Raw genomic sequence first — 25,273 nt, forward strand, 5'->3', positions numbered from 1 at the left:
AAATAATCATGTAAGTCATTGGGTTATTACCAATGTGAATGTTGTGAATACCCTACTGTTATACAGGGATAGATGCTAGTCCTCCAAATGACATTTTGTACGTAATGCTATCCTTGAAAGTATTTCCCTGGAAATAATTTCATTTTTTTCAGTTCTCACTGGTCTTACTCCACAAGGACATGCGTTCCTGTGTAAACTGGCTGTGCAGATAGCGTGCCTTAAAAAGTGATCGAGAAATTAACTATTTCCTTTTATCTTATGACAAAGATGTGTTCTCACTTCATGAAGTTAGTAGGTTCTGCATGCACTTTACAAGAATGATTTTACTTCTTTTGCAGTTTTTTTTTTTTGCTTGAAGGTTCCAGTTCTTCTTAATGAAGAGCACCTAAGTGTTTTTGATTAATGTTAAGGGACAAAAGGAATTCTTACTTTTTCATTGTTAACTTGGGTTATGTTGGGTCTTTGATAACTGCTATATATTGAGAAAAGAAATTAATAAATTCTTGTTTTATGAAAGCAGTGTGCTGTTGTGTCTTGTAGATAGTAGGCAAACACAGGTTGTGTAGACATTGTTTTACTGATTTAGTATGATGGATATAATCCAAATGAAGGCCACAGGGACTGCAGAGGTACAGAAAAAATAAGTGGCTCCGTCTTTACTCTAGAAAAGTTATTTTAAAAGGTGAATGTTCTGTGTGGATGTTTTTTTTCCACATCATTTTTTCTTGTAATAAAGTTCTACCAGGTTGGGAAGACTAACCATTAAATGTTCATGTTTCCTAAACCCTTTAGAATGTTCCAAGAAAATAGTTAAGGACTGTTTTTCTATCCACAGCATGACCGTGTTAGCGTAGGCTTAGTCTAAGTAGGCTATCCAACTATCACTACTTTAGTGCATCGAGTTAAAGCTATGAATTTATTACAATTAAAAAATGACAAAGCCCCCGACCTGTTCCATGAGGAATGACTTAACACCCCACAGTTGTCGCGCGCCCTACGTACTAAAATGTGTCACAAAAATGTTTGTGTATGTCGACTTTCCTAATATATATTCCTATATTTTTGCCTATCAAAGATATCAATACGAGAACGGCCTCTCAAGTAGCGTACATAACATAATTTGCCTGCACTGTCAAATACAAATGTGTACATGGATTTCAGACTGGGGATAAGTAAGATTTCTTCCTTGATCTTTGAATAGATTGTGTCCAAGGTCCAAACTGCGAAAAAAACCGATCCTGGAACAGTGTGCGAGCGTCTTCTTCCTCGAGCCAGAAAACTCGACGAATACATAGGATTGTGGGTAATGTCGTTCAAAATAATATAGAAGCCATGTTTCGTAACCATTGATTGCTCTTTCATAACTACAATCCCAGAAGCTCTTGGAACGTTGACATTGGCAAAATATCTGTCGACGTGGGAATGGTTCCACGCGCAAACAAATGTCTACGGGTACAGCAGCAGGAATGCACATAGTGATATGCATGTTGCTGACAGGATATACCTTTAGATTTCAGCATGTGGCTTAAACCTGAAGAAGTGCTTCTGAAAAATGCGCTGAAGTTATGGGCAACCGTGAAATCCAATGATTATTTCATACTGCAGAGACGTCGGGGATACGGTGAAGGCAGCGGTGGTTTGGCAGGTAGGTGCTATGCTAACATCAGTGGCAAGCTAGCCAACAGCTGGATAGACACCTAGCCGCCTCTGGAAGTTGAGCAAATGAAATGTCAAGACTGAAGCCCTGCCATTTAGCCCAAATAGCATTGTTAAATGTGAACGTGAGCGTTATCACTTATGTTTGGCGCATGGAGTGTAACCGCCTGTTGTATGTGGGAACAAACCTGTTTCTGAAACATCGAACATAGCTTAATGAAGCAAAAGGACGTTCACATAAACAAGTATCACATCTGCACTTGACCAGCAACTGGCGTTCACTCTGATAGGTTAAGAGCTGTTGGAGATTGTCTTGATCAGCTGCGGGTCAAATGTTGGAGCACTTAAAGTGACCTATGTAGCATCAGTATGTCCAAAAAAATATTTTCATGTAAGTTTTCATCAGGGTCGTGTTGTCCTTATGAATGCTAGTATTAACGAGTTACAAGTAATTGACATCTAATGCGACCCTTGACCTAAAATACTGATTATCAGAGTATTTTCGTTCCTGTCTCCTTGGAAGTGAAATACATAGATACAAAGAAAACAAATAGGCCCAACATTATATACATAGGGGAAAATAAATAAATAAACGTGAAGGGGTTGACAAAGATACACAATATACTTCAAGATTGTACGCCATCATTGGTTATGTATTACAATTAGGTTTTGATTATGGATAGTTATTGGTAATCAGTATTTAGTGTGATTTGTCAGCGGCCATTATAACATTTCAGCAGGGCAATGCATTGTGACACAGGCTATGATGCTTTTATATTCAGATACATCTGTGCAGGTATGTGAACATGCCAATAAGTCTCTTTTTCTTTGGGCCAATTTGTGTGTTTCTGTTGTCTGGGCATTTTCTGGTTTTTGCCATGGTGTGGTGATTATTTCTGACAGTAGCTCTACTCTGTCTGAGGCCAAGCATGACTTTGAATTCCTCTCACTTCCAACTGTGCACCAGAGCTATAATTGTTGTTAATGAGGGTCTTTGGAGGAAATGTGGCCCTTAATTGCTCCTCAAGCTGACAAAGTCAATGACATCACCAGTTCAGCCTTTCAGCTTGGTGTACCCACCTATCATGTGCATACGGCTCTCTCTATTTCAAGCCCTAGATTTCTTGGAATCTTTTTTTTTAATTATTATTTCAAAGTAGAAACATAAACTTAGAAAAATGATGTATTTATATAATGGATGATTTGTAGTTCGGCTTTAGCCAGACTGTATCGCAGCTTCATTTCCATGTGGATTATTGTGTTTACAACCTGATTTTTTTATACCACCAATCAGTGGGCAGCTGGGAGTGGTTTAGGTGAAAACAGTGAGAAAGTGGGCTTCCATTTGAAATCTGACTGACAGTTTGACAGCTGTCAAAGAGGTTTGGAATGTTGCTGCCTTTTGAATCGTTACATAACAACTTAGTAGAAAGCCACAGAGGCCTTTCATACAGTGAAAGGATGTTTTGGCTCATGTCCTTGGGTTCAGTAACTTAATTTACTAGGCTGCCTGTCTCTGTTTACCCTCTGTTTAGGTTGTGACCAGCTGATTCAATCACTTTCAATGTAATCTGGATCAATACTCATTAGCCACAACCTCAAACCCATAGGAATGCAAATGAAATGCTTTCAGGCCACAGTTACGGCAGTAGATGTGTCCTCCCTGTGCCTTGCTACATCAGAGCCATGCGAAGGCCTAATGTATGACACAAACAGCCTACAACTCTTTATGCCCCCCCCTGCCCCTCTGACCCCCTGACCTCAGGCTTGTACATCCCTGTCTGTGCTGGGGGGAGCTATGACATTACAGTGTTTTTGAAGCGTGGAATAATTTATGAAGGGCACCTCCGGTCCTCAGTAATGTGACACACTTAGCCAGAGCATCGCTACGGCCGGAGGCTCAAATTGTTCGCGTAAGCAGAATGGGCCTGGAATGCCTCTCATCCCTTGTGTATCTAGCCTGCCCTCGCATAACACCGACAAAGGCATGATAAGGCGTTAGTTGTAAACACAGTGCTCACTTTGTGCCTGAATGTATTTTCGCTGTCATTTGTGTATATAGGCTACCCTTCTTCTTTTCTCGCTCTCTCCCTGTACTTCCTCTCATTCTCACTTTCTACACTTCCCCTCATTCTTGGCCTTTCGCCATCCGTTTTGGCCCTGCCCCATCCTGGACTGAACTGAGGCCATTTGGGCCATGGCCCCAGTCCAGCCTCAGAGATTGAAACAAAAAAAATGTCTGAGGCTTTTCTCTCAAACACCTGGGTTTTACCCCATAGTGGAAATACGCCTCTCTGGGATCCAGCCTCAGAGTGCTGTGAGTCTGTGCTCTTCAGCTGGATTCTGCTCTTGTTTTTTTTTTTAAAGGGAGTGGTTCCTTGTCATCCTCACCCATGGGCTTGGGAGTGAAAGAGTGTTCAGGCCTTGGGCTCTACAGAGAACCTGGAGATAATGGTCATTGTTAATACAGATCAACAAAGCTGAATTGGAAACTGATGCTATGTGTGGACAGGTGGAAGAGGGTGTGTGTGGGGATTTGTAACCCCCTCCCTCTTGTTAGATGTTAGCTTGACGTGTTCTGCGGTGGTTGTGTTGGCACGCAGGGCTCCTCGTGGGAACTCTGGATGCCGTACTCGACTCGACTGCCAAGGTTGCACCATTCCGCATCCTTCACCAGACCCCGGACTCACAGGTCTACTGGACCATAGCATGTGGTAAGCAAGACCCGGAACAATTTCAACTTTACTGCTGCCCCCGAAACCTCACCGTTTAATGAGCAAGCCATAAAACCATACAGAGAAATGCATTAATGCCACACCAGTCATTCTAAAATCTCAACAGTCAATATGTGAACAACACTCAGACACACTAAAAATAGTCAGTATTTATAATTAAGACCTTTGTCAGGTTTTTAATGGCACACACGACACACTGGAATACTACTTATACTTATACAGCACTGAAAGGAAACTTGCACATTGGTTTGTATATATCTAAAGTGACGCCTACCTTGCAACCTCTCCGCATCCATCCAGTGTGTTATTCTCCTGTTATGTTGATGATGATGTTGATGTCTGATGTCTGATGCGTCTGGTCACAGGTGCGTCTGAGGAGGAGCTCTCTCAGCACTGGGAATGGCTGCAGCAGAACATCATGAGAACCCTCTCCGTGTTCGACTCCAGTGATGATATCACCAGCTTCGTCCAGGGCAAGATCAGAGTAAGCCTTCCTTCTATGAATAATGCCGTTTGTATCTGTAGTGATAAAAGATATAAGACAAGCGTTTCACAGTTAATAAAGGCATGTTTTAAAAGTCCCAGAGTGGATGGAAAGTCTCCTGCGTGGATAATTTGTCTTCTCACACACTTTGGTGACATGTTTGGGTGGTATGTTTTGCGGGATGATGAAATGCTCCTCACCAGCGATCGGTGCTTACATGTTTTGTGGACGTAGGGTCTGATTGCCGAGGAGGGGAAGGTGAGTCTGGTGCAGGAGGACGAACCAGAGAAGTTCCGCGAGGCGCTGCTCCGGTTTGAGTCCTGGTTCTCCCTGCCCGGCAAAGAGAAACTGGTCACCTACTTCTCCTGCAGCTGCTGGAGAGGCCGGGTGCCCTGCCAGGGCTGGCTCTACCTCAGCACCAACTTCCTCTGCTTCTACTCCTACCTGCTGGGCAATGAAGGTGAGAAGGAGAAGGGAGGAGGTTTCTGGGGTTAGCGAGTCTGGGTTGACACCAAGCAAATGGAGGTCCTGACAGTGGCTGTCTGTGTGGCGTTTTTTTTCCTTCAGTGAAGCTGGTGATCTCCTGGGTGGAGATCAGCCGGCTAGAGAAGACGACCAGCGTGCTGCTGACGGAGAGCATCCGCGTGTGCGCGGGGGGAGAGGACCACTGCTTCTCCATGTTCCTCCACCTGCAGCAGACCTTCCTCCTGATGGAGCAGCTCGCAGACTATGCGGTCAGACGGCTCATCGATAAGGAGACGTTCCCGAGCGACCATATCCTTACAGACCCACTACAAATTACCAAAAGGTGCAAACAAAGACATACAGTACCAACATACGCACACACACGCACACACACACACACACACACACGCACACACACACACACACACCAACATGCATAGAAAGACACGTGGTTTGTATGTAGGTCATGAAGGTGACTAGTACTTTGTAAACACAGATCATAGAGTCTAAATATGTGGTGAGGTTTGGCCAAATGCTGAAACACAGAATGTCCTGTTTGTATTTGTGAGTCTACTCCATTCATTGAGCATCTGAGAAGAAATCGTACCTGACAGTGTTCACCAGTTCCAACCCCTTTTCCATCCCTGTAATGGAGCCTTTAATCTGTCTCCCTCATCTGTTGAGTTTAGCAAGAAGGGGCACAGACAACACTTGCAATTCTTCGAGAACCCCGGTTCCACCTCTTTTCATCTGCTTCCAGGGGACTGGAGACGCACGCCAGGAACGAGGCGTTTCGGTCTTTCTTCCGCCTCCCGTGCGAAGAGAATCTCCTCGAGGTGTACGAGAGCTTCCTGTGGGTCCCCTTCAGTCATTTCAACACACTGGGCAAGATATGTGTGTCTGAGAGCTACCTCTGCTTTGCCAGCCAGGACGGCAGCCAGTGCCACCTTATCATTCCAATGAGAGAGGTGAGCGATACATTATCACAGCAATGTGGATTTGTCAGCCCAGGTGTTGCTGCCAGTGCCTAACCCCGTCCAAAGGCATAGCAAATGTTTTGTGTTTGTGTGAAGGTTTTGAGCTTTGGTCATGAACTTGCCAGGGAGTTAATGTCACAGTGAAAGCACAATGTCAGCTAAGTGCAAAAATGTGAGTGTGTATTTCTGTATGTCTGTAACCCTTTTAGGTTGTCTATTATTAGCGTGACGTGTGTGTGTGTGTGTGTGTGTGTGTGTGTTTCAGATTCTGAGTGTGGAGAAGCCTGACCGCAGCAGCAGGGCCCTCATTGTGTGTATGAGAGGGAAGCGAGCGCTGCGTTTCTCCGAGGTCCGTGACTTTGAGCGGCTGGCCGGCACAATCCGCAGGAAGTGTGGGAACACGGCTAGTCCCCAGCACTCCGCCTCCAGCCAGGTCATTTAACTTTCCCATTCCACACACGCCTCTGTGACTCAGCTCTGAGTCACCCAAATCGGCCATGATTTCCAGGACTAGTAGTCTCTAGAATATAGGTGGAGTGGAATAGAACTTGCACGGAGTGAAAGCTATGCGTCATTTATTTCCTTCACGTTTGCAAGAGAAAACATAGTTGATTAGATTGTGACACAAACATTGAAGGTTTCTCGGGTCAGAAAGGAAACAAATACACAATGTACAAACAGCATGTGCCAGTTTCTTTGCATGTTTAAAAAAGGGGGGAAATGAACACACTTGTGTGTGTGTGTGTCTGTGTGCTGTGCTTTCGTGTGTGTGTGTGTGTGTGTGTGTGTGTTTGTCTGCGTGCTGTGCTTACGTGCGTGTGTGTGTGTGTGTGTGTGTGTGTGTGTGTGTGTGTGTGTGTGTGTGTGTGTGTGCAGATGCTGCTGGAGTGTCATGAGGATGAAGAAGGACTGATGGTCGGCCAGAGGGACAACAGTAAGACAGTCAGCACAGAGGCCCTAATGAATGTCTTTCATCCCCAGGACGCTGAAAACCTCGACCCCAAAATGGTGAGTTGGTTTTTGTGTGTGTGTGTGTGTGTTTGTCTGTGTGTGTGTGCATGCATGCGTGTGTGCTTGAGTGCACTTTTAGTTTCCCATCTCTCTGTCCGTGTTTATCGGTTCTGTCAGCTGGGTGATCTTCCTGCTCGAAGGACATGACGTCATGTTTGCACTAATTACTGTGATTGAAGCTGAAAGAGAAGATGAAGGAGCAGTCTTGGCAGATCCACTTCGCGGAGTACGGACGCGGAACCAGTATGTTTTGCACGAGGAAAACCAGAGACCTTATCGTGCGGGGAGTGCCAGAGTCACTGAGAGGGGAACTGTGGCTGCTGTTCTCAGGTACGTGTGTACGGCACAGGTGTAGAGAAAGAGTCTCTAAACGTAGTTAGGTTCTCACTGTCTGTGGACCTGTGTGTGGTTGTGGGTGTGCGTGTGTGTGTGTGTGTGTGTGTGTACCTCTCTGTGTGTGTGTGTGTATGTGTGTGTGTGTGTGTGTGTTTGTGTACATGTCCATAGGTGCAGTAAATGACATGGCGACACACCCAGGCCACTACTCTGAGCTGGTGGAGGTGTCTCTGGGCACCATTTCTCTGGCCACTGATGAGATTGAGCGTGACCTGCACCGCTCTCTGCCTGACCACCCGGCATTCCAGAGCGACACGGGAATATCAGCCCTGCGTAGGGTTCTCACTGCATATGCCTACCGAAACCCCAAGATAGGCTACTGTCAGGTACACTGATTAAATCTTGTTTTAATGTTTCACAGATCTACACTCTTAAACTTGTGTGTCTGGTAGGAGACTCACTACCCTCAATACTCTCTCTTCTCTCTTCTCTCTCTCTTCTCTCTTCTCTCTCTCTCTCTCTCTCTCTCTCTCTCTCTCTCTCTCTCCCTCTCTTTGCTTCTGTCTGCAGGCTATGAATATCCTAGCATCTGTGTTACTGTTGTATGCCAAGGAGGAAGAAGCCTTCTGGTTGTTGGTTGCAGTATGTGAACGGATGCTTCCAGACTATTTCAACCGCAGGATTATCGGTGAGACATGCTAACATACAAACATACATTCACTATGTGCATTTCTTCAAGGTTCATTTAAAAAACTAGATGTGTGTGTGATTACTCTTATTTTCTTGTAGGTGCACTGGTAGACCAGGCCGTCTTTGAGGACCTGATCCGGGAACACCTGACCCAGCTGACGGAGCACATGACCGACCTGACTTTCCTGTCGTCGGTATCGTTGTCATGGTTTCTGACGCTCTTCATCAGTGTGCTTCCCATCGAGAGCGCGGTCAACGTGGTCGACTGCTTCTTCTTCGACGGCATCAAAGCCATTCTGCAGCTGGGCCTGGCCACTCTAGACTACAACATGGACGCTCTGCTCTGCTGTAATGACGACACAGAGGCCGTCACCATCCTCAACAGGTGAGCAGTTACGGCACGATAACGCAGACATACCACCTCGCCCCACGTACACATCAGCGCTCTGAGAGGACGCATTGACTTGAATTCTCATTGTCTTATCCTCTGTTGAATTGTAGTATCGTTGTGTTGAGTTCATCAGTTATATGTTTGGTGGTGACAGTTTTTCATTGATTTAAACAATAACGTTTATCAATTGTTTTACATATTTTCTCTGTGCTGTTCGTTGGTGTGGGCAGGTTTTTCGACAGCGTGACTAATAAAGACAGTCCCCTGCCTGCCACTGTCCAACAGGCACCAGTGGGCCACAATGATAAAGCAGCTCAGAGAGTAGACATCAGCGACCTCATCAGGGAAGCATACGAGGTAAACACCCAACTACTCTCTCATTCTACCACTCAGAAATCAAAAAGGCACCCTTTCAAGTCGAACATACACTCACATACATAACACACTCGTGGCTGACTAATATGTTTCAGAAATATGGAGATATCAAATCTGAGGAAGTAGAAAGCATGAGGAGGAGGAACAAACTGTACGTGATCCAAACTCTGGAGGACACGACCAAACAGAATGTGGTATGTTCAGCGTCCACATCAGGTTTTTTTTCAGGCCCATTTACATACAGTGGGAAGTAAAGAAGCTGCCTTGGGAAATGGAAAGCCCTTTTGAATACATTTAAAGTGCCAGTACTGTTTTAGGTTTTACTGGAAGTTAAAGTTAAAGTTAACTTTTGTTTACATTTACTGTTGTGTTTGTTTTCTGGCTGTATTAGTCTGAGTAGAGCGTGATATCCATCATTTTCCTTTTGTTTGTTAGTGTGTGAGAAACTTGTCTGCTCTCTGTTTGTGTGTAGGTCAGGGTGGTGGCCCAGGAGGTCAAGTTCACAGCCTCTCACATGGATGAGCTGTATGTGCTGTTCAAGGTGGGTGGCCGTGAGACGTCTGCGCTTACGAGTCAAACAACATTTTTTTGGGTGGTATTCAAGTCATTTGCAGACGGAAATTTTAGCAGATTAGTGAAATTAAATTTTAGCAGATTAGTGAAATGTAGACTAAAGACTCATATAAATATTTAATAGTAATTGAAAAAAAAGATATAACTTTGCCTTGTTTCATATTGGCGGTTCGTGTTACAGTCAGGTTGAACTGAAGCGATGGGCGAGTTCCTCAGAGAACACCCCCATCGGCTGAAGCTGTTCTAGGGCTATCAAAGGATTTCAGTGTTTTTCTATTTCATGTACATTATGTTATGTCATGACACATGGTTTTTCCCTCTGTAAGGAACCATGCCAAATAGCTGGCGCCAGATTTATTAGCATTCAAATGGATTCTGGGAGCAGCAGGCCTTCCTGTCTGCAGTCATATATGTATAGGTCATATATATTCACACCTTTCACACCTAGAACCAACTCCCCTCAGGTAGACCCCTACTGTTCCCACTGTTTTTACACCTTGTATCCCCCAAACTGTACCTCCAGACGGACTCCTGTGGATACCCTTTCATTTCATCGTTTAGGCGTGTTTCTTCTGTAGCCCTACAATAGTTACGGAATTCTGTTTGCCAGTGCTAGGTGCTTTAGAATTCCGTGAACATCATGTTGCTGCGGTGTGCTAGGTTCTGCTGAACGGAGTTAGCCTACTGACACGTTGCCTCAGCTGTCATTTCGGAAGTAAACAAGTTCCTTGCCTACTCTATCACTTGATCTAGCTAGTTGATTCAAGAAATACAGCGTGGGCGTTTTCATCCGGAAACCGCCACAAAAATATGACATCACCATCTCGGGCAAAGAGAGAGGAGGCAGAAAAATGAGGAAAGGGGCTGCTCTCACAGACCATTAGGTTTATTCAGTGAAATGATTTTCAAACGAGAACAATGGCCTCAGGGTGAGTCTTAGCCCAAGCCAATAAACAAAGACCTCTGATGCATTGATGTTGGAAAGAAAAAAGCTGAAAGACTGAAGGCCATAGAGCTGTGCAATGCCCTGATGAAGGAGTTAGCTGCTGGAAGCTGATCTGTAAAGAGTAGCGGAAAACCCCAACCAGAGTACACAGCATACGCAGACAGAGGCTTAGCCACACGACACAAGTAGCACAGTTACATAATCACACTCGTGAAATGGAAGATAGACTATCAGATAATTCATTAGCGAAACTGGGACACATGGCCAACTGGTTTCACAGTGGAAGTACCTCAGCCGTAGTTCCTAGAATAAGGCTTGAAATCCGATCGAGTGAAACCCACCTGCTAGCTGTTTTCTCTTTAACTTTGTGTTCTGTACGTCTGTGGTGCTGCTTAGTTGTGTGTTCTCTGACCCCTGCTGACCCTTTTTTTAAATAGAGGCAGCACTTCCTGAGCTGCTACTGGACCGTGAGCAGCCCTGCTCTGCAGCACCACGACCCCAGCCTGCCTTATCTGGAGCAGTACCAGCTGGGCCGGGCCCAGTTCACCAGCCTCTTCCTGCTGCTGCAGCCCTGGAGCCCCGGCGCCTACACGCACACGCTCGCCCACTGGACCTTCCGCCTGATCGACGACAACCACGACGGCATGGTCAACTTCAGAGAGTTCTGCCGAGCCCTGGGTAAGGTTGCGCAGGATGTCTTTTTGTGTTTAGCAATGGCCGCTACCGCCAGAGTAGAGCTAAGCCGAGTAGTGGTAGTAGAGCTGGGTGATCCAGGCACGAGTTCCACCTGTAAACCTCTGTGTGTGTCTGTGTGTGTCTGTGTGTGTCTGTGTGCGTGTGTGTGTGTGTGTGTGTGTGTGTGTGTGTGTTTCTATCCTCTTGCTGTAGATATCCTCTACAGCGGTTCATTCACAGATAAGCTGAAATTCCTCTTCAAACTGCACCTGCCGCCAGGTAAACAAAGCCATATGTTTAGACATGGGGAGTGGGCCTGGGGATGCAGTGTAAATGACACTGAAATATGAGCTCCCTGAGTTTGGGTTTCTGATGCATGCCGCGGTAACTATGCCTGTAGACATATGCCTCTGACCTCCTCTTTTGGTGATTTTACATACTCCTCTGGACCCCTCTCTCTCTCTCTCTCTCTCTCTCTCGCTGTCTGCCTAACTGTCTGTCTGTGGGGTTTATTAACACCTCTCCTTGTCTCTCACACGCGTCGCTCAGTAACTCCTGTTCTCTTAGCCTCCACAGGCAGCGCTGTCTCTAGAACCTGCCAGTCCTCTCAGTGCCAGGAGCTCCCTAACTTCACCTGCCTGACTGGTCAGCTCTCCCTCTTCTCTTCCCTTCATTTTTCTCCTGTCCTCTTATCTTCTCTTCTCTTCTCTTCTGTCAGATTAAGTCAGCCTCTGACCCCTTTCAAGCTTTTTCTATACGCACCTATTATTACTAGCATGAGATGGATGCTTTTCTCTGTGTGTGTGTGTGTCTGTGTGTGTCTGTGTGTATGAGTGTGTGTGTGTGTGTGTGTGTGTGTGTGTGTGTGTGTGTGTATGGGTGAGCGAGGAAGTGATGGATAAAGAGAGTGTGTATCCTGTAAGCTCAACATTTTGCCGTGTATCCTGTAAGCACAACATTTTGCCGTGTCCCTAGTTACATCAGAATGAGGGCAGTCAAATCCTTATCACAGCCCTTCCTCTATCATTACAGTGTGCTCTCCAGATGGTTCTGACGATGGGGTGATAAGGAAAAGCCCAGAGAAGGGTAAACTACTTCACTCTGCTTCACTTAAGACCCTTCTGTGTATAATGGATTCCTGTCAGGCTTGTGTGTCCAAACAATAGTGAACTTAAACAAATGTCCTGTGAGCGTTGAATATATGAGACGAGTTTTAAGCCTGTTTGTGTGTTTTGTAAGACTATTTGCTTGTATGTTGCCTTGCAGGTTACATCAAGTTTGCAGCAGCAACCCTTTTGTACAACTAGGCCTCAGTGTCTTAACAGTTTCTTGTCATGTTCAGGCCGTGGAAAGGTGGACCTGCAGGCCTATTTGAAGCAGTGGCAAGACGAGATCCAGAAGAAAGAGGAGAGTATCAAAGACTTGCCTCGAATTGATCAGGTGCGTCCTCCTTACAGAAACCAAAACACCAAAAACAGCGTAATCCATTTCCAAACGTCCACCTGGTGGTTATCTGGTGTGTGTGTGTGTGTTCCCGTGTTCCCTCAGACCCAGTTCATCCTGCTGTCCAAGACCCTGTACGGCCTGTTCCACGGCGACCCGGAGGAGGAGGCGCTGTTCCGCGCCGTGGCCAGAGTCACCAGCCTCCTGCTCCGCATGGAGGAGGTGGGACGCAGACTGCAGGAGGACTCCGCTCCCTCCCGGGCCTCCTCAAGCCCACAGTCCCCCAGCCCCAGCAAGACCTCCGCTAGTCCGCCTGAAAGCACCAGCCCCGTGGAGGCCGCTGCCCAGCAGCTTGAGGCCGTCCACGTGGACCAGGACCCTTCCAGTCCCGGCCAGGCCGCCTCCGACGGGGCCCCCTCGTCCCCCGAGGGCACCTCGGACGGGGCCTCCTCCAGCACCTTGGAAACAGAGCCTGCCAACACGCCCTCTGAGCACACGGCACCCCCCAGCCCTCAGGGCCTGGACTGGTCCTTCTCCTTCGAGCAGGTTCTGGCCTCTCTCCTCAACGAGCCGGTTCTGGTGAGGTTCTTCGAGAAACCTGTAGACATCCGGAACCTCCTGGTCCGGGCCAAGAGAGACCAACTGAAAGCACAGATCAACAAGTGATGACCGTACAGACTAAGCCTCAAACTGCCCACCTAAAGCCATACACATGACACTTCAGTCTCAGACACTTCATCCTGTTTCCCCCTGTCCCCTTCAGCCTTGGAATGTCCGCTGATCCCGGCTTCATTCTCCTGTAGGGAGGCATTGACATGGTTTCAAAATAGTTTCCCGTTGCGTCGTGTCTTGTTGAGTACTCGTAGAATGACACCAGCCAGACTCATAACTCTGCCTCTATATCAAATAGCCTTAATGCTCACTGCTAAGCACATAGACACACCCGCACACACACACACACACACACACACACACACACACACACACACACACACACACACACACACATTCACACACATAGGCACAAACATTCATACATTGTCATGCTTACATACTCAGCCTCAACATCAGCGTTGAATTGACCTAGACCTACCTTTAGCCCGAGGAAAGAGGGCTCATTGTAAATGTGTTGTATTTGGGTGGTGGTCAGGCAGAGACTTAGGAGCTATAGTAAGTTCCTAGTCACAGGATTCCTCTGCTTCAGTCACTCTTTTGTCACTATGGACATTTCTTCAGGATATAATCTTAATCTTAGCATCACCTATCAGGTATGTATTATTTTATAGGATAAGGGAATATCAAGCGCTGTGTGTTATCTGAAGAAAGTATAGATGTAAATACGTGTTACGGTGCTGCGTTTTTGTGTGTGTGTGTGTGTGTGTGTGTGTGTGTGTGTGTGTGTGTGTGTGTGTGTGTGTGTGTGTGTTTGTTTATTTTTGCAGCTGTTTTGTTTACGTTGGCTCTGTGGCATGGGATGGTGCATGAGCATGCGAAAGGGAGGGCTCTGATTGGCTCGCTCTCGTTGGACCAATCCTCTGAGCTGCCATCAGAGGTGGTGTAAACGTATTGGAACTCCATTGTAATGAAACTGAATGAAATCAATTCTTTCTTTTTTTTTTATACCAGGTAGTGCATTTCAGATATTTATTGTTGTTGAAATATTATATTGTGTATTGACATGCATTTTGGTGTGTGTCCTAATTCTGTTATGTTTTAATTTTTCAGGCCATAGCTTTATTGCTGATGAAAGTAATTTAGTTGCTAAGTATGACAATGTTCTTGGGCTGCAGTACAGTCCACATTATTGGTTTAAAGGAAGTCTTGATTCTGAATCATTATTGGTTTAAAGGGAGTCTTGATTCTGAATCATTATTGGTTTAAAGGGAGTCTTGATTCTGAATCATTATTGGTTTAAAGGGAGTCTTGATTCTGAATCATTATTGGTTTAAAGGGAGTCTTGATTCTGAATCATTATTGGTTTAAAGGGAGTCTTGATTCTGAATCATTATTGGTTTAAAGGGAGTCTTGATTCTGAATCATTATTGGTTTGAAGGGAGTCTTGATTCTGAATCATTATCAAAAATATATTTCACAGTGCTTCCATGGGAGCTTCGCTCTGAAAGGACCAACTGCAAATGTGCTAGATGCATTAAGCCATAGATGGGGTCCAAATACAAGGACTTTCTATCAATATTAGAATTATTATTGGAGATCTCTAGGATATCAAGATGAATCCAAAGTGGATAAATGTGTAGATGTCATTTATTTATTTAAAAATATATAGCAAAGCCAGCCACTGAGTTTGAATCAAAGAATGCTGTAATGCACATTTTATTTAGTTTGTTTTTGTCTGTTAGAAATAGACCACAGTTTTTTTTTCCATTTGAAAGGAGATTTGAATTGACAAATGCATTAGTGCATTACTCCGACTGTATGGGGAGACCACTTTGACATTTTTAGTTTTATGTCCTTCCCAAGTGGACTTAAGGGGATTTTTATCAGATGTCCCTTTAGTTAAAGTCACAAGAACAAAGCATTGTGGTACAAATCTGATGAACCTGTCAGTTGAAAATGAAGCATTTCATTTGTGAAGGACTGCAAGAAGTCTGTGGTCTTCAAGATGGCTGTATGGACATCCCCCACCCCATTGGCTTTTGACTTAATTCAGACATCAAGGAATATGTATATGTGCTGACACTACAGACACATAATCTGAAGCATTCTCATGGTTTTTACAAAACTGCTGTCAACATGTGAAAGAGGTGCCATTTCGCAATGACTTTCTTCAGTCAACGTATCTGCAATGATTGCAAAATATCTCTGCAGACTTTGTTAAGTATCTTAAAGGTGTTGAAATGTATCTGTTTGTGCCTATCACAAAAGCCACTTTATGTACACGTCCTTGGTCTCTTATAAGGAAATAAATAATTACAGCCCTAAAACCGTGGCGTAAATATTGTATTTCATATCACGTGGGTACTTGCATAAATGTACATGTGTACGTTATTGTTTATTAGTTTTATGTGCGTGCATATAACATGGACATTTGTTCATTTCAAAGCACATTACCCTCTTGTAGCACATGAGGCCCATTGGCAGGAGGTGGGAGAGTAGAGTTGGGATAGAGGTGCTGAAGGCCACCAGTAGAGGGCAGTATCCTCACATCTCCCCGACAGACACCTCTCCAGGCTCTGCATCCACTTCCACTGGGCTGGGAAATGAACATCAAATATCTGACCATCAGATGTGCTCAGCCACTCTCAAGTAATGAAGGCTTGGAGCCAGTGCCAAACGTAGTGTCTTAATAGTAGTTAGTGATGGACACTGAAGTGCACCATGAAAAGAGGGCATGTGTGTATCAGAATGTGGTGAATAAAAATAAATGTTTACCCTGAGCCTGCTGGCACTAGCGTCGTCCTCTTGTTTAGTTCCAACCTTCATACATCTGTTAGTCATTTGTAAATCAGTCCAATAAAATGTATTAGAAATAAGTAAGCACTTTTTAATAGCAGTCAGCGCAGCAGAACATACTGCTGTAATTATGCTATACATTCTTCAGCTTTTGCCTTCAGGGTCTGAGTATATAGGCGCGCACACACACACACACACACACACAGGATTACACAACTAAGTGAGTGTATGATGTTGTCTGATATATTCTGCGAAAAAAAATGTTTACTGCATTTGGAAGCTTCAGTTTGTAGCCTTACCCAGAAATCACGGCTCAATTTAGTTTGTTTTCTACTTAGTAAAGGCAGTGTAGGTTTGGCAGGCATCTATATGTGGAGCCTCTCAGAGCTGACTATGCTGCATCATGTATTGGGAATTCATATTTATATATTTGTGTACTAATGTTCTTATGTACAAAACCATGTCAGTTGTATGCGATTCAGTCCATTAGATTTTTGTAACCCACATGTTTGTACTTAAATGTTTACCCCTGTTGCTTGTTTTTCAAAACCTTTATTGGTGTCTGTGTGCGTGTGTGTGTGTGTGTGTGTGTGTGTGTGTGTGTGAGAGAAAGGAGTGATAAAGCGAGCCATTTTAGAGTGATAAAGCGAGCCATTCATATTTGTAACGTGCCGTTTGGCAGCAGAGCTGTAGACCCTTAGCAGGGCCTCCAGTTCTCTCTCCTCTCCTCTCCAACTCCCGACAAACACAGTCCTTTCCTTTGTGTGTGTTTGATCTTACAATTATGTCTGTCAAGCTTATCACACAGAAAAACACAGGCATTAAATCCCTCTAATTGTCCAGAGATGTCACAGAACTGAATTTGACTGTAACAAAAAAACAAAAAAACAAAAAAAAACGTGGACCATTCATGTTTTAAATTGCGATTACTGTCATTGTAATAATAAGGACAGTCCCTTGTCAGTTTACCATGCACTGCCAGTGGGTAAGACATAGAGGTACCTTGCTAAGTATTTCCTAATGTAACTTCTCTGGCTGTTTTTTTTAAGGCTACTTCAGCCTACTTGGCCATATAGAACCAATGTCTATGTGAACCAAGCTTCTGAACACACGCACACACACGCTTAGACACAAACACAAGCATATGTTTGGTTCAGGCTGTAATAGGTTGTTAAAATGATATACATTTACAGCTTTATCAGGTCACTCCTCCCCTGCTGATTGCAATGAAAACAGCGACCAGGTAAGCTTTTCCCTGCCTGGCCTTCTCTCTCTTGCTTTCCACCAGGGAGAAACGTACTGATATACTAGGCCTTTGATTCTGCTCCAGTTACTGTAGGAGAAAAGCTAAGAAATGCTTTTCAGCACCAAGGGGAACCAGGATGCAGTTCCAAGAACTGCCCTGCACTGGCCCTGTTTTCTGTGTTTATTATGAGCATTACCTTCCCACATGGAAGGAGTATGTAATAAGTGAAACTGGTATGCGCATATAGGTACTACATCCTTAGCGTTTTTTCTACAATGTGCAAGGTACAGAATATTATTGATGTGATGAAATGTGCATATGTAGTATGCATATGTAGTATGTGTGAATGCATATATGTACACTATATGGTGTGCTTTAAGTAATGCCCCTCCCAGGGTCTGGAGTGACAGGTGCTGGATGACCCGTTGGCCGCACCGTCGGGGGAAGGGTCAGAGGGCAAACGCCACCTCACCAGTATGCTGCCCAAATCAGATTTAGGTGACCTGATACGTGCATCTCGTGCATCTCTGGTAAGACTAGAATACAGTATTGCTTTCACCAAGGACTGACCGCACAAGAAGAGAGGCCTGTGATGATTAAATACTGGCCTTTCCTTTCAATGACTGGAAAGAGTTCTCTTACTGTGATCAGGCTGAAAATGTCCATTATGAAGATTAGTTTACACAGTTAGCTGGTTCTAACCAGACCTTGCCCTACTGACTGTGGTCAGAATGTAGGGGGAGACCTACTCATCACGGCTACCTCCTTTGGTCGTCTAGTCTGTCCTGGAATAGGCTGACCCTTGAAAAAACATTGCCGGGTCATAACCTTGGTCTGGTGAGATAAAAGTTCACCTGTTTGGAGACATACAGCCTTTCAACAGACAGAGGGAGAGGGAGGGAGCTTCCTGCCCGAAGAAATTAATTCTACACAGCACTCAATGTATGAGAGGACAGACAGGAAAATCTGCCTCAAACTCCACTGAACTCTTTGCCGCATAGTGCACGTAGATGTGTGCGAATGACAAACAGTTGCATTTCTCTTCAGTCGCTGGCTACATTGTGATACCACACAGTCAGACCAATAAAGCTCACTTGAGTTGAACTGAGTTGAAGGAGAGGACCGGGGTCAAGTTACTTAAACGTGTAGAAGGACTCGAGCTGTGCTGACTGGCAGGACGTTGTGTGTATGGCACCTCCCTGCATAGCGAAGTGGAAGTAGAAAAGGTGAAGGCCTCCATGGTGTTTATTTGGGCTTGAAATTGTCAGCAGGAATGTGACAGTTGGGCAGAGCTACACTCCTGCAACACGTGATATTCCCAGCACTGGGAGCAGTCAGGTCTCCTGTTTATTTAAGCCTTGTACACGGATGTATCCTGGGAATGTGTTCATGTCTGTAACTGTCGTCTGCTTCTTACGGAAGTGTGTATTTATGTGTGAGTGTGAGTGTGTGTGTGTGTGTGTGTGTATGTATGTCTCTGTGTGTTTTCTGTGTGGTTGTGTGCACCCACATACTTGAAATTTGTTTCTGACATGAGACCAAAGAGACACCATGACATTGTCCCTTTATTGACACGGCCATGCAAGTTGATGGAAATGATCCTGCTCAGAATCCTATTCATAGACTGTCTGGCACTTGCTGAATGAGAGAAAGGGAGTGTATGGAAAATACATTATTTAACATTTTAGTCCAAGCCTTAATTTTGTTCATACAGAAAAATGTAAACTGCTGAAATGTCTTTTCTTGATTGTCGTTTCACACACATATACACACTCATGCGCACACACTCTTTCTCTGTGCTCCCCTCACAGACATGACTTGTGGCCAAATACCTGAACTTTAACCTTGTTCTGACTTTGTGCATGTCATCACTCCTGGGAACAAGAATTGAGCGGAAGGACCAAACTGGAACAGGATGAGCCACAGCCCTGTGGAATCCACCTGTGTTATGGCGCCTGTGTGTGAACACGTCTCAAAGAAAGAGTGCCTAAGACAAATGATAGATAGATAGATTCATTGATTCATTGATGCATTGATTCATTGATATGTGACAAGGGGATAAAAGACTAACTTTGGTTTTCTCTGACAAATTCTCCACCATTCTCCACCAAGTCACCATTTTCTCACTCGAGAGAACAGTAACATGATTTGAAATATAACAGTTAAAAATATCTGAGCTAAAAACATAGTTGACATCATGCTCATTTATTCACAGTGAACACATTTTATTTCTCAATCAGCTGCCATTTTATGTCACATCCACAATGTCTTATTTCAACTGGCTTTTGGACTGGTTGATGAAAGAACATGTCCCCACCCTAATAATAAAGACAGTGTCTCTACAGTGTGTTTAAAGGTATACTCAAGGCAGTCATACTCAGCCTCTCAGTTCCAAAGACTAAATCTATTTACTGACATACCTCTAATGATTTACTATTGCATAGTGGCACAGTAATATGATCTGTTGCAAGAAATATGTTGTTGATGTTGCTCTTGTCATGCCATGTCATGTGCTAAAAGTTATTGGGCTTGCTGCGCACCCTATGCATATTTATATATATGTGCAAGTCAATACATGTCCATCTGTGCACATCTGTGTGTGAATGTGTGTGCGTATGTGTGTGTGTGTGTGTGTGTTTGTGTGTGTGTTTGTGTGTGTGTGCGCGTGCCTCACTGTGTGTGTGTGCAACGCGTGCCTCACTGTGTGTGTGTGTGTGTGTGTGTGTGTGTGTGTGTGTGTGTGTGTGCGTGCCTCACTGTGTGTGTGTGTGTGTGTGTGTGTGTGTGTGTGTGTGTGTGTGTGTGTGTGTTTTATATGGTGGCCCCTAAACAGTTCAGCTTACATATGCATTGGCATAACAAATGGGAAAACACAAATAAAATCAGAAATGAAAATGGAGAGTGAAACAGAATGCATAAAGTTTAAATAATAATGCAGTTAACGGTTTTAATCAGTTCTTGTGCCTATCCTCACTGCCAGACGACTGCTTTCATTGTTCATACTCAGTTTTCAAGTAAACCTTTAATGTTCAGGGTGAGATACCCCCATGCCATAGCAGTTCTGTGCTGTTATTCTCTCATTAAGGTCAAGGTGCTCTGCTGTTGTCAAGCCAACCAGCATCCCAAAAGCAGGCAGTCACCCACTATTCCAGTTTCCCTGTGTCATGTTCTGTTTCCCCACGTCAGATCTTGAGGTCGTCCAGCCGTGTTTTGTTGTTGCTGCTGCGACTGGAGTGGCTGGGCCTGCGCTTGTTCTGCATGGGGGAGCCAGGGGCCGAGCACGAGCCTTTCATGCCCTTCAGCTCCGTGTTGTTGTCGGGCTTGTTGCTGCGCTCCACCGCCAGGTTGTCCCTGTTCTGCTTGTAGGCCACTTTGCTGCTGTAGGGCTGGAACCCCGAGTCGGCCTCCGTCAGGTTGTAGTGGGACTCTGAGCGGTATGCCTCGGGTGCCGTGGGCGGCTGGGGGAAGTAGCTGTAGCTGGGCACGGCGAAGGGCACCACCGCCGTCTCCCTGGGCAACTTTGAGGCGCTGCCCAAGATCGACTTCGAGCGGCGGTACCTCAGCCCCTGGCGGCACTTGGTGAAGCCCAGGTGGTACATCTCCACCAGGTTGAGCAGCAGGGAGATGCAGGCCACCGCCAACATGAAGATGATGAAGATGGTCTTCTCCGTGGGCCGCGAGATGTAGCAGTTGACCACGTTGGGACAGGGCGACCGGTCGCACGTGTAGAGCGGCTTCAGCTCGAAGCCGTACAGGAGGTACTGGCCCACGATGAAGCCCACCTCGAACAGCGTCTTGAAGATGATGTTGAAGACGTAGGTGCGCAGCAGCACGCCATGCAGCCGGATGCGGCCCTGCTCGTCGCGCACCGACGCCTTGGGGCACTTGATGCGGGACATCAGCAGCAGCTGCTGTTTGTCGGGGGCGCCGGAGAGCTGCGCCTGCTCCAGCTGCTCGGCCCGGTCCTTCTCCTTCTGCTTGTGCTTCTCCTCCATGCGCACCAGGTGCAGGATGTGGCCCAGGTAGATGAGCGTGGGCGTGGAGATGAAGATGATCTGCAGCACCCAGAAGCGGATGTGCGAGATGGGAAAGGTTATGTCGTAGCAGACGTTCTGGCAACCGGGCTGCTTGGTGTCGCAGGTGAAGCCCGACATCTCGTCGCCCCACACCTTCTCGGCGGCGGCACTGAGCACCAGGATGCGGAAGATGAAGAGGACGGTGAGCCAGACCTTCCCCACCACGGTGCTGTGCTCCTGGGCATTCTCCAGCAGCTTTCCCAATGAACTAAAGTCCCCCATGGCTCTGTGACCACACGAGCACAAAACACACTCCCGAAAACCTGCAACTCACAACAAGTGTTTCTATTTGGTGAAGGGATAAAAGGCAGGAACAAGAGGTACGGGAAACAAAACTTGTAGCAAAGAAAAGTATAGGTTCTGGCTTTTAATGTAAATAGGAAACATGGACTATGATCATTTTTTACAACATATAACCTGGAGGATATAACCCTGCATTCTGAGCCAGTGATTTTATGGGAAGAAACAAAGTCATTCTTTGCAGCCAAAGCAAAAGGTTGTTTTTATTTTGGACTTCTTTAAGGGCTTATCTGCTTCTCAACATCCTAAACTGCAGGCAAATCTGCTCTGGAGGACTCCCATTTCCATGCTGTGTGGATTGGATTTGACTGAATGTGTGCAATTAGCATCATCAGACTTTATGTGCTAAAATGTGTTGTACAGCTGGAAATCACCTACTGAATTCTTTGACATGACTTATTACATGAGATCCATCTGTGTGGGTTTGCTTTAGGAGTATGTGTAAGTATGATCACTGTACCTCAGCATGTTATAGCAGTAGCAGGAACAGTAGTCATGTCATATTTCGTTGGTGTTGCTTTATCTTAACTGGGTTAGTGTGACAAGCTTTAGAGCCATCAGAAGAGTGTTGTTTTTTCATTCTTGCTTTCCTGTGTTCCACGACTGTTTTATGTGCACAGGTGTACACTCACAGTGACATTACAAACATTCTTCGGAAAACATTCTGCCTCAAATAGTCGGACAACTCCTGTGTCTAGAAGCTAAGTTCAGGGGTCAGTTTAGAGCAATATAAAACAATATATGCGAATGCCTTCAAGTCTGGCGTTATTGCGGCATAATTAACTAAAAAAAAAAACAGAAATCTAAATATATTCTTCTGTTAATCAAGGTCTACAACTGTCAAAAATAGGTAGGTGATTAAATCATTAGAATAACTTGTAATCAAACTGTAGAAGGAGTAGGCTACTGAAGTCAAGTAAGAAAAACATGTCTGCACAAACAAGTACATGGGAAATTACCATAATTATAATTATAATTGTTATAATCTACTTTTAACTTCAAGTTTTAACTTGAGATAGACAATGAATAATGACCTAAAAATAAACCGCCTACCATAAAATGAATGGTATAATTACTATTTTAGATTAATACCTTTTCTTTATAGATAGCTATCTCATTACCTTCCCTTTACATTAAAGTGAAGCTATGAATATCCTCAGTGACTCACAGTTACAGTTACTCACAGCGTAAACTGTCAAATGATTGAGACCCACCTTTTCTAAGTCCTCATCTCCAGTGTGCTCCCTTGGCAAGCATGGGCAGTCTTCATGCACTCACCCTATGTCCTAAAGGCACTGGGTTCACTAACAACCATGACAGTTCGCTGTTCCTCCTTCCATAACAGTCATGTCCTGTGAGGAGAAGCTTCTCAGACACAACACAACCCACAGCTCAACTCTCCAGAAGAGTGTGGAACAGAGAGGGAGAGAGAGAGAGAGAGAGCAAAAGAGAGAAAGAAACAGAATGAGAGAGGGAGAGAAAGAGAGATCCTTTTAATGTTGGCACCCCTCTCTTCTTTTTGTAGAGCCCCCTTCTGACTGTGTGTATTTGAGGGGGTTAATTTGGGCAGGGTTCACACACACTCCCTGTGAAGACGCTTAAAGCCAAACCCTTGGCCCAGACTTGTTCTTACTCGCTGAGGGACAACTATACTGACCAATGGGATGGCTTACTCGCTGAGGGACAACTACACTGACCAATGGGATGGAGTGAAGAGTTGTATGGCATTGTGCTAAATTTACCCTTACGGTTTGGCTCTGTTATCTCTTTTTTTTCACACACACACACACACACACACACACACACACACACACACACACACACACACACACACACACGCACACACACACAGTACACAACAAAAACATAATTATACTTACTTTAAACTGTTTATGAACAAACTAATGTTATGGTTATTGTAGTCCTGTAGTCTTCCTACACTTGTTTGTTTGCTACCATTTGACAATGTATCCTACACATATTCTCAAATAATTTATGAAGTCGTAGAGACTGGATTCTCAGTGACCTGCTAGCTGTTAAAAACCTCGAGACAATGATCATGATGAAAATGTCTGGTGTTCCACATCAAAAGGATTTCCCTACTTACAGACATGGTACGGTTAAAATGGTCCAAAGCCAACCCTAACAATGACCCCAGTGACCTCCTCCTGAAAAAGAGGCTCATCTCTTTGGGGCTTCAGCTCTAGTCTCGGTCCTCTCCATTGGCTACAGCTGTTCTGGGGAGGGATCTTTGCTCTGCACAAATGAGTCCTCCAGGACTTCTTCAATGATGACACTTAAAAGATAGGTGTGTGTGTGTGTGTGTGTGTGTGTGTGTGTGTGTGTGTGTGTGTGTGTGTGTGTGTGTGTGTGTGTGTGTGTGTGTGTGTGTGTGTGTGTGTGTGTGAGAATTTGTGTGTGTTGATGCCATGAGCAGATGGGTGGGTAGGAATGGGGGGGGGGGGGGGTGTTGTCATGAGCATGTATGTATTACATGCATGTGTGTCTGGCATACATGAGCATGTCAATGTGTCACTGATTGTGTGTGGGTTGCATGTGTTCCTACTGCCTCCTTGTGGGCACTGCTAGTACTACAGTGAGTTCTGACAAGACTGGGCTTTAATCCAGCCCAGTTACTTGAGGGCCAATATGAGTCTGGATAACTCTTCAGTAAATTACTTAAGCAAGGAAGCACTGCTTAAACAAGGAAATACTGCTTTTCTTTGAAAGAAGCAACATTGTAATATAAAGGTTTCCCAGCACATTTCCATGTGATCGCTCTCTCCCAGTGCATTTTTATTGAAAAATAATAATATCCATCTGACACACCCTTTCACCCAAAGCGACTCAGAATGGACGCACAATTCAAACACACACCTCATCACAGGGAGAACATAGACAGCAAAGTAACATAAATCTACACTTCCACTTCACAAGACTCAAATGAGAGGCGACGACTTCCGTAGCACACGTTAGACATGAACTAGTATGAAAGGCAGGAATAAAGTTTGGGTTAGAGATGAATGATGATGAATGCTATGAATAAAGCAATGTTTTCGTTTGACTTAAAACGGTCCAGATCAAGTATAACTGGTGGTACATTTGCATAAATTGGCAAAGTCTAAAATTGACAGTACAATCTCAGTGGTATGGATGACTTTTAATGAACAGAACAAAGCATGTAGTAATACAATCGGTAAGTATTTATGTCACAATATGCAGTGCATTACTTGATAAATATCATAGATCATTACAGTTAAAGATTAATCGTACTATAGTAGTAAACAATATATTATTTACCCAGTATGCAAATGCTTTGGTGGTACTTAAAAGGAATGGTAGACAAAAAGTTAGGTTTGACATGTTAAAACACACATCTTAATCTGACATATTTCTGATTAAACTTCCATTAAAAATGTTAACGATGATGGATATCCATTTTCCCTTTTCACCTGCCACACCCACACCAGTTCAAGAGAGTGT

At 44.8% G+C, this 25,273-nt stretch overlaps 2 protein-coding genes across 3 annotated transcripts; one reads left to right on the forward strand and one right to left on the reverse strand.

Moving 5' to 3' along the window:
- Positions 1–1,379: 1,379 nt before the first annotated feature.
- Positions 1,380–15,699, forward strand: tbc1d8b (TBC1 domain family member 8B). 2 transcript variants are annotated; one of them, XM_031571393.2, is made up of 21 exons: positions 1,380–1,645; positions 4,260–4,370; positions 4,757–4,875; positions 5,110–5,335; positions 5,443–5,683; positions 6,101–6,308; positions 6,583–6,750; positions 7,194–7,325; positions 7,508–7,658; positions 7,836–8,050; positions 8,235–8,352; positions 8,454–8,739; positions 8,976–9,102; positions 9,216–9,314; positions 9,593–9,661; positions 11,077–11,317; positions 11,528–11,593; positions 11,882–11,959; positions 12,347–12,400; positions 12,657–12,754; positions 12,863–15,699. In XM_031571393.2, exons 1-21 carry the CDS (start codon positions 1,519–1,521, stop codon positions 13,421–13,423), a joined length of 3,495 nt encoding a protein of 1,164 aa, XP_031427253.1. In that variant the 5' UTR covers positions 1,380–1,518; the 3' UTR covers positions 13,424–15,699. The 2 variants fall into 2 exon arrangements, with proteins under 2 accessions (XP_031427253.1, XP_012675016.1); XM_012819562.3 differs by lacking the exon at positions 11,882–11,959 and having other exon boundaries at positions 1,382–1,645.
- A 4,897-nt stretch (positions 15,700–20,596) lies between these two features.
- gja2 (gap junction protein, alpha 2) lies at positions 20,597–21,712 on the reverse strand. The gene has a single exon (XM_012819598.1). The coding sequence runs from the start codon at positions 21,710–21,712 to the stop codon at positions 20,597–20,599; it is 1,116 nt and encodes a 371-aa protein (XP_012675052.1).
- Between the last annotated feature and the right edge of the window lie 3,561 nt (positions 21,713–25,273).

The sequence above is a fragment of the Clupea harengus genome, chromosome 8 (assembly GCF_900700415.2).
Source record: "Clupea harengus chromosome 8, Ch_v2.0.2, whole genome shotgun sequence".
In the NCBI taxonomy this organism is placed as follows: domain Eukaryota; kingdom Metazoa; phylum Chordata; class Actinopteri; order Clupeiformes; family Clupeidae; genus Clupea; species Clupea harengus.

Bases quoted from the DNA above. Each gene is read 5' to 3' on its own strand.
- tbc1d8b (XM_031571393.2), top strand. From the start codon at position 1,519: ATGTGGCTTAAACCTGAAGAAGTGCTTCTGAAAAATGCGCTGAAGTTA. The intron at 7,326-7,507 runs GTGAGTTGGTTT...CTGTGATTGAAG, and splicing joins AAAACCTCGACCCCAAAATG to CTGAAAGAGAAGATGAAGGA. The intron at 11,318-11,527 runs GTAAGGTTGCGC...CTCTTGCTGTAG, and splicing joins AGAGTTCTGCCGAGCCCTGG to ATATCCTCTACAGCGGTTCA.
- gja2 (XM_012819598.1), bottom strand. From the start codon at position 21,712: ATGGGGGACTTTAGTTCATTGGGAAAGCTGCTGGAGAATGCCCAGGAG.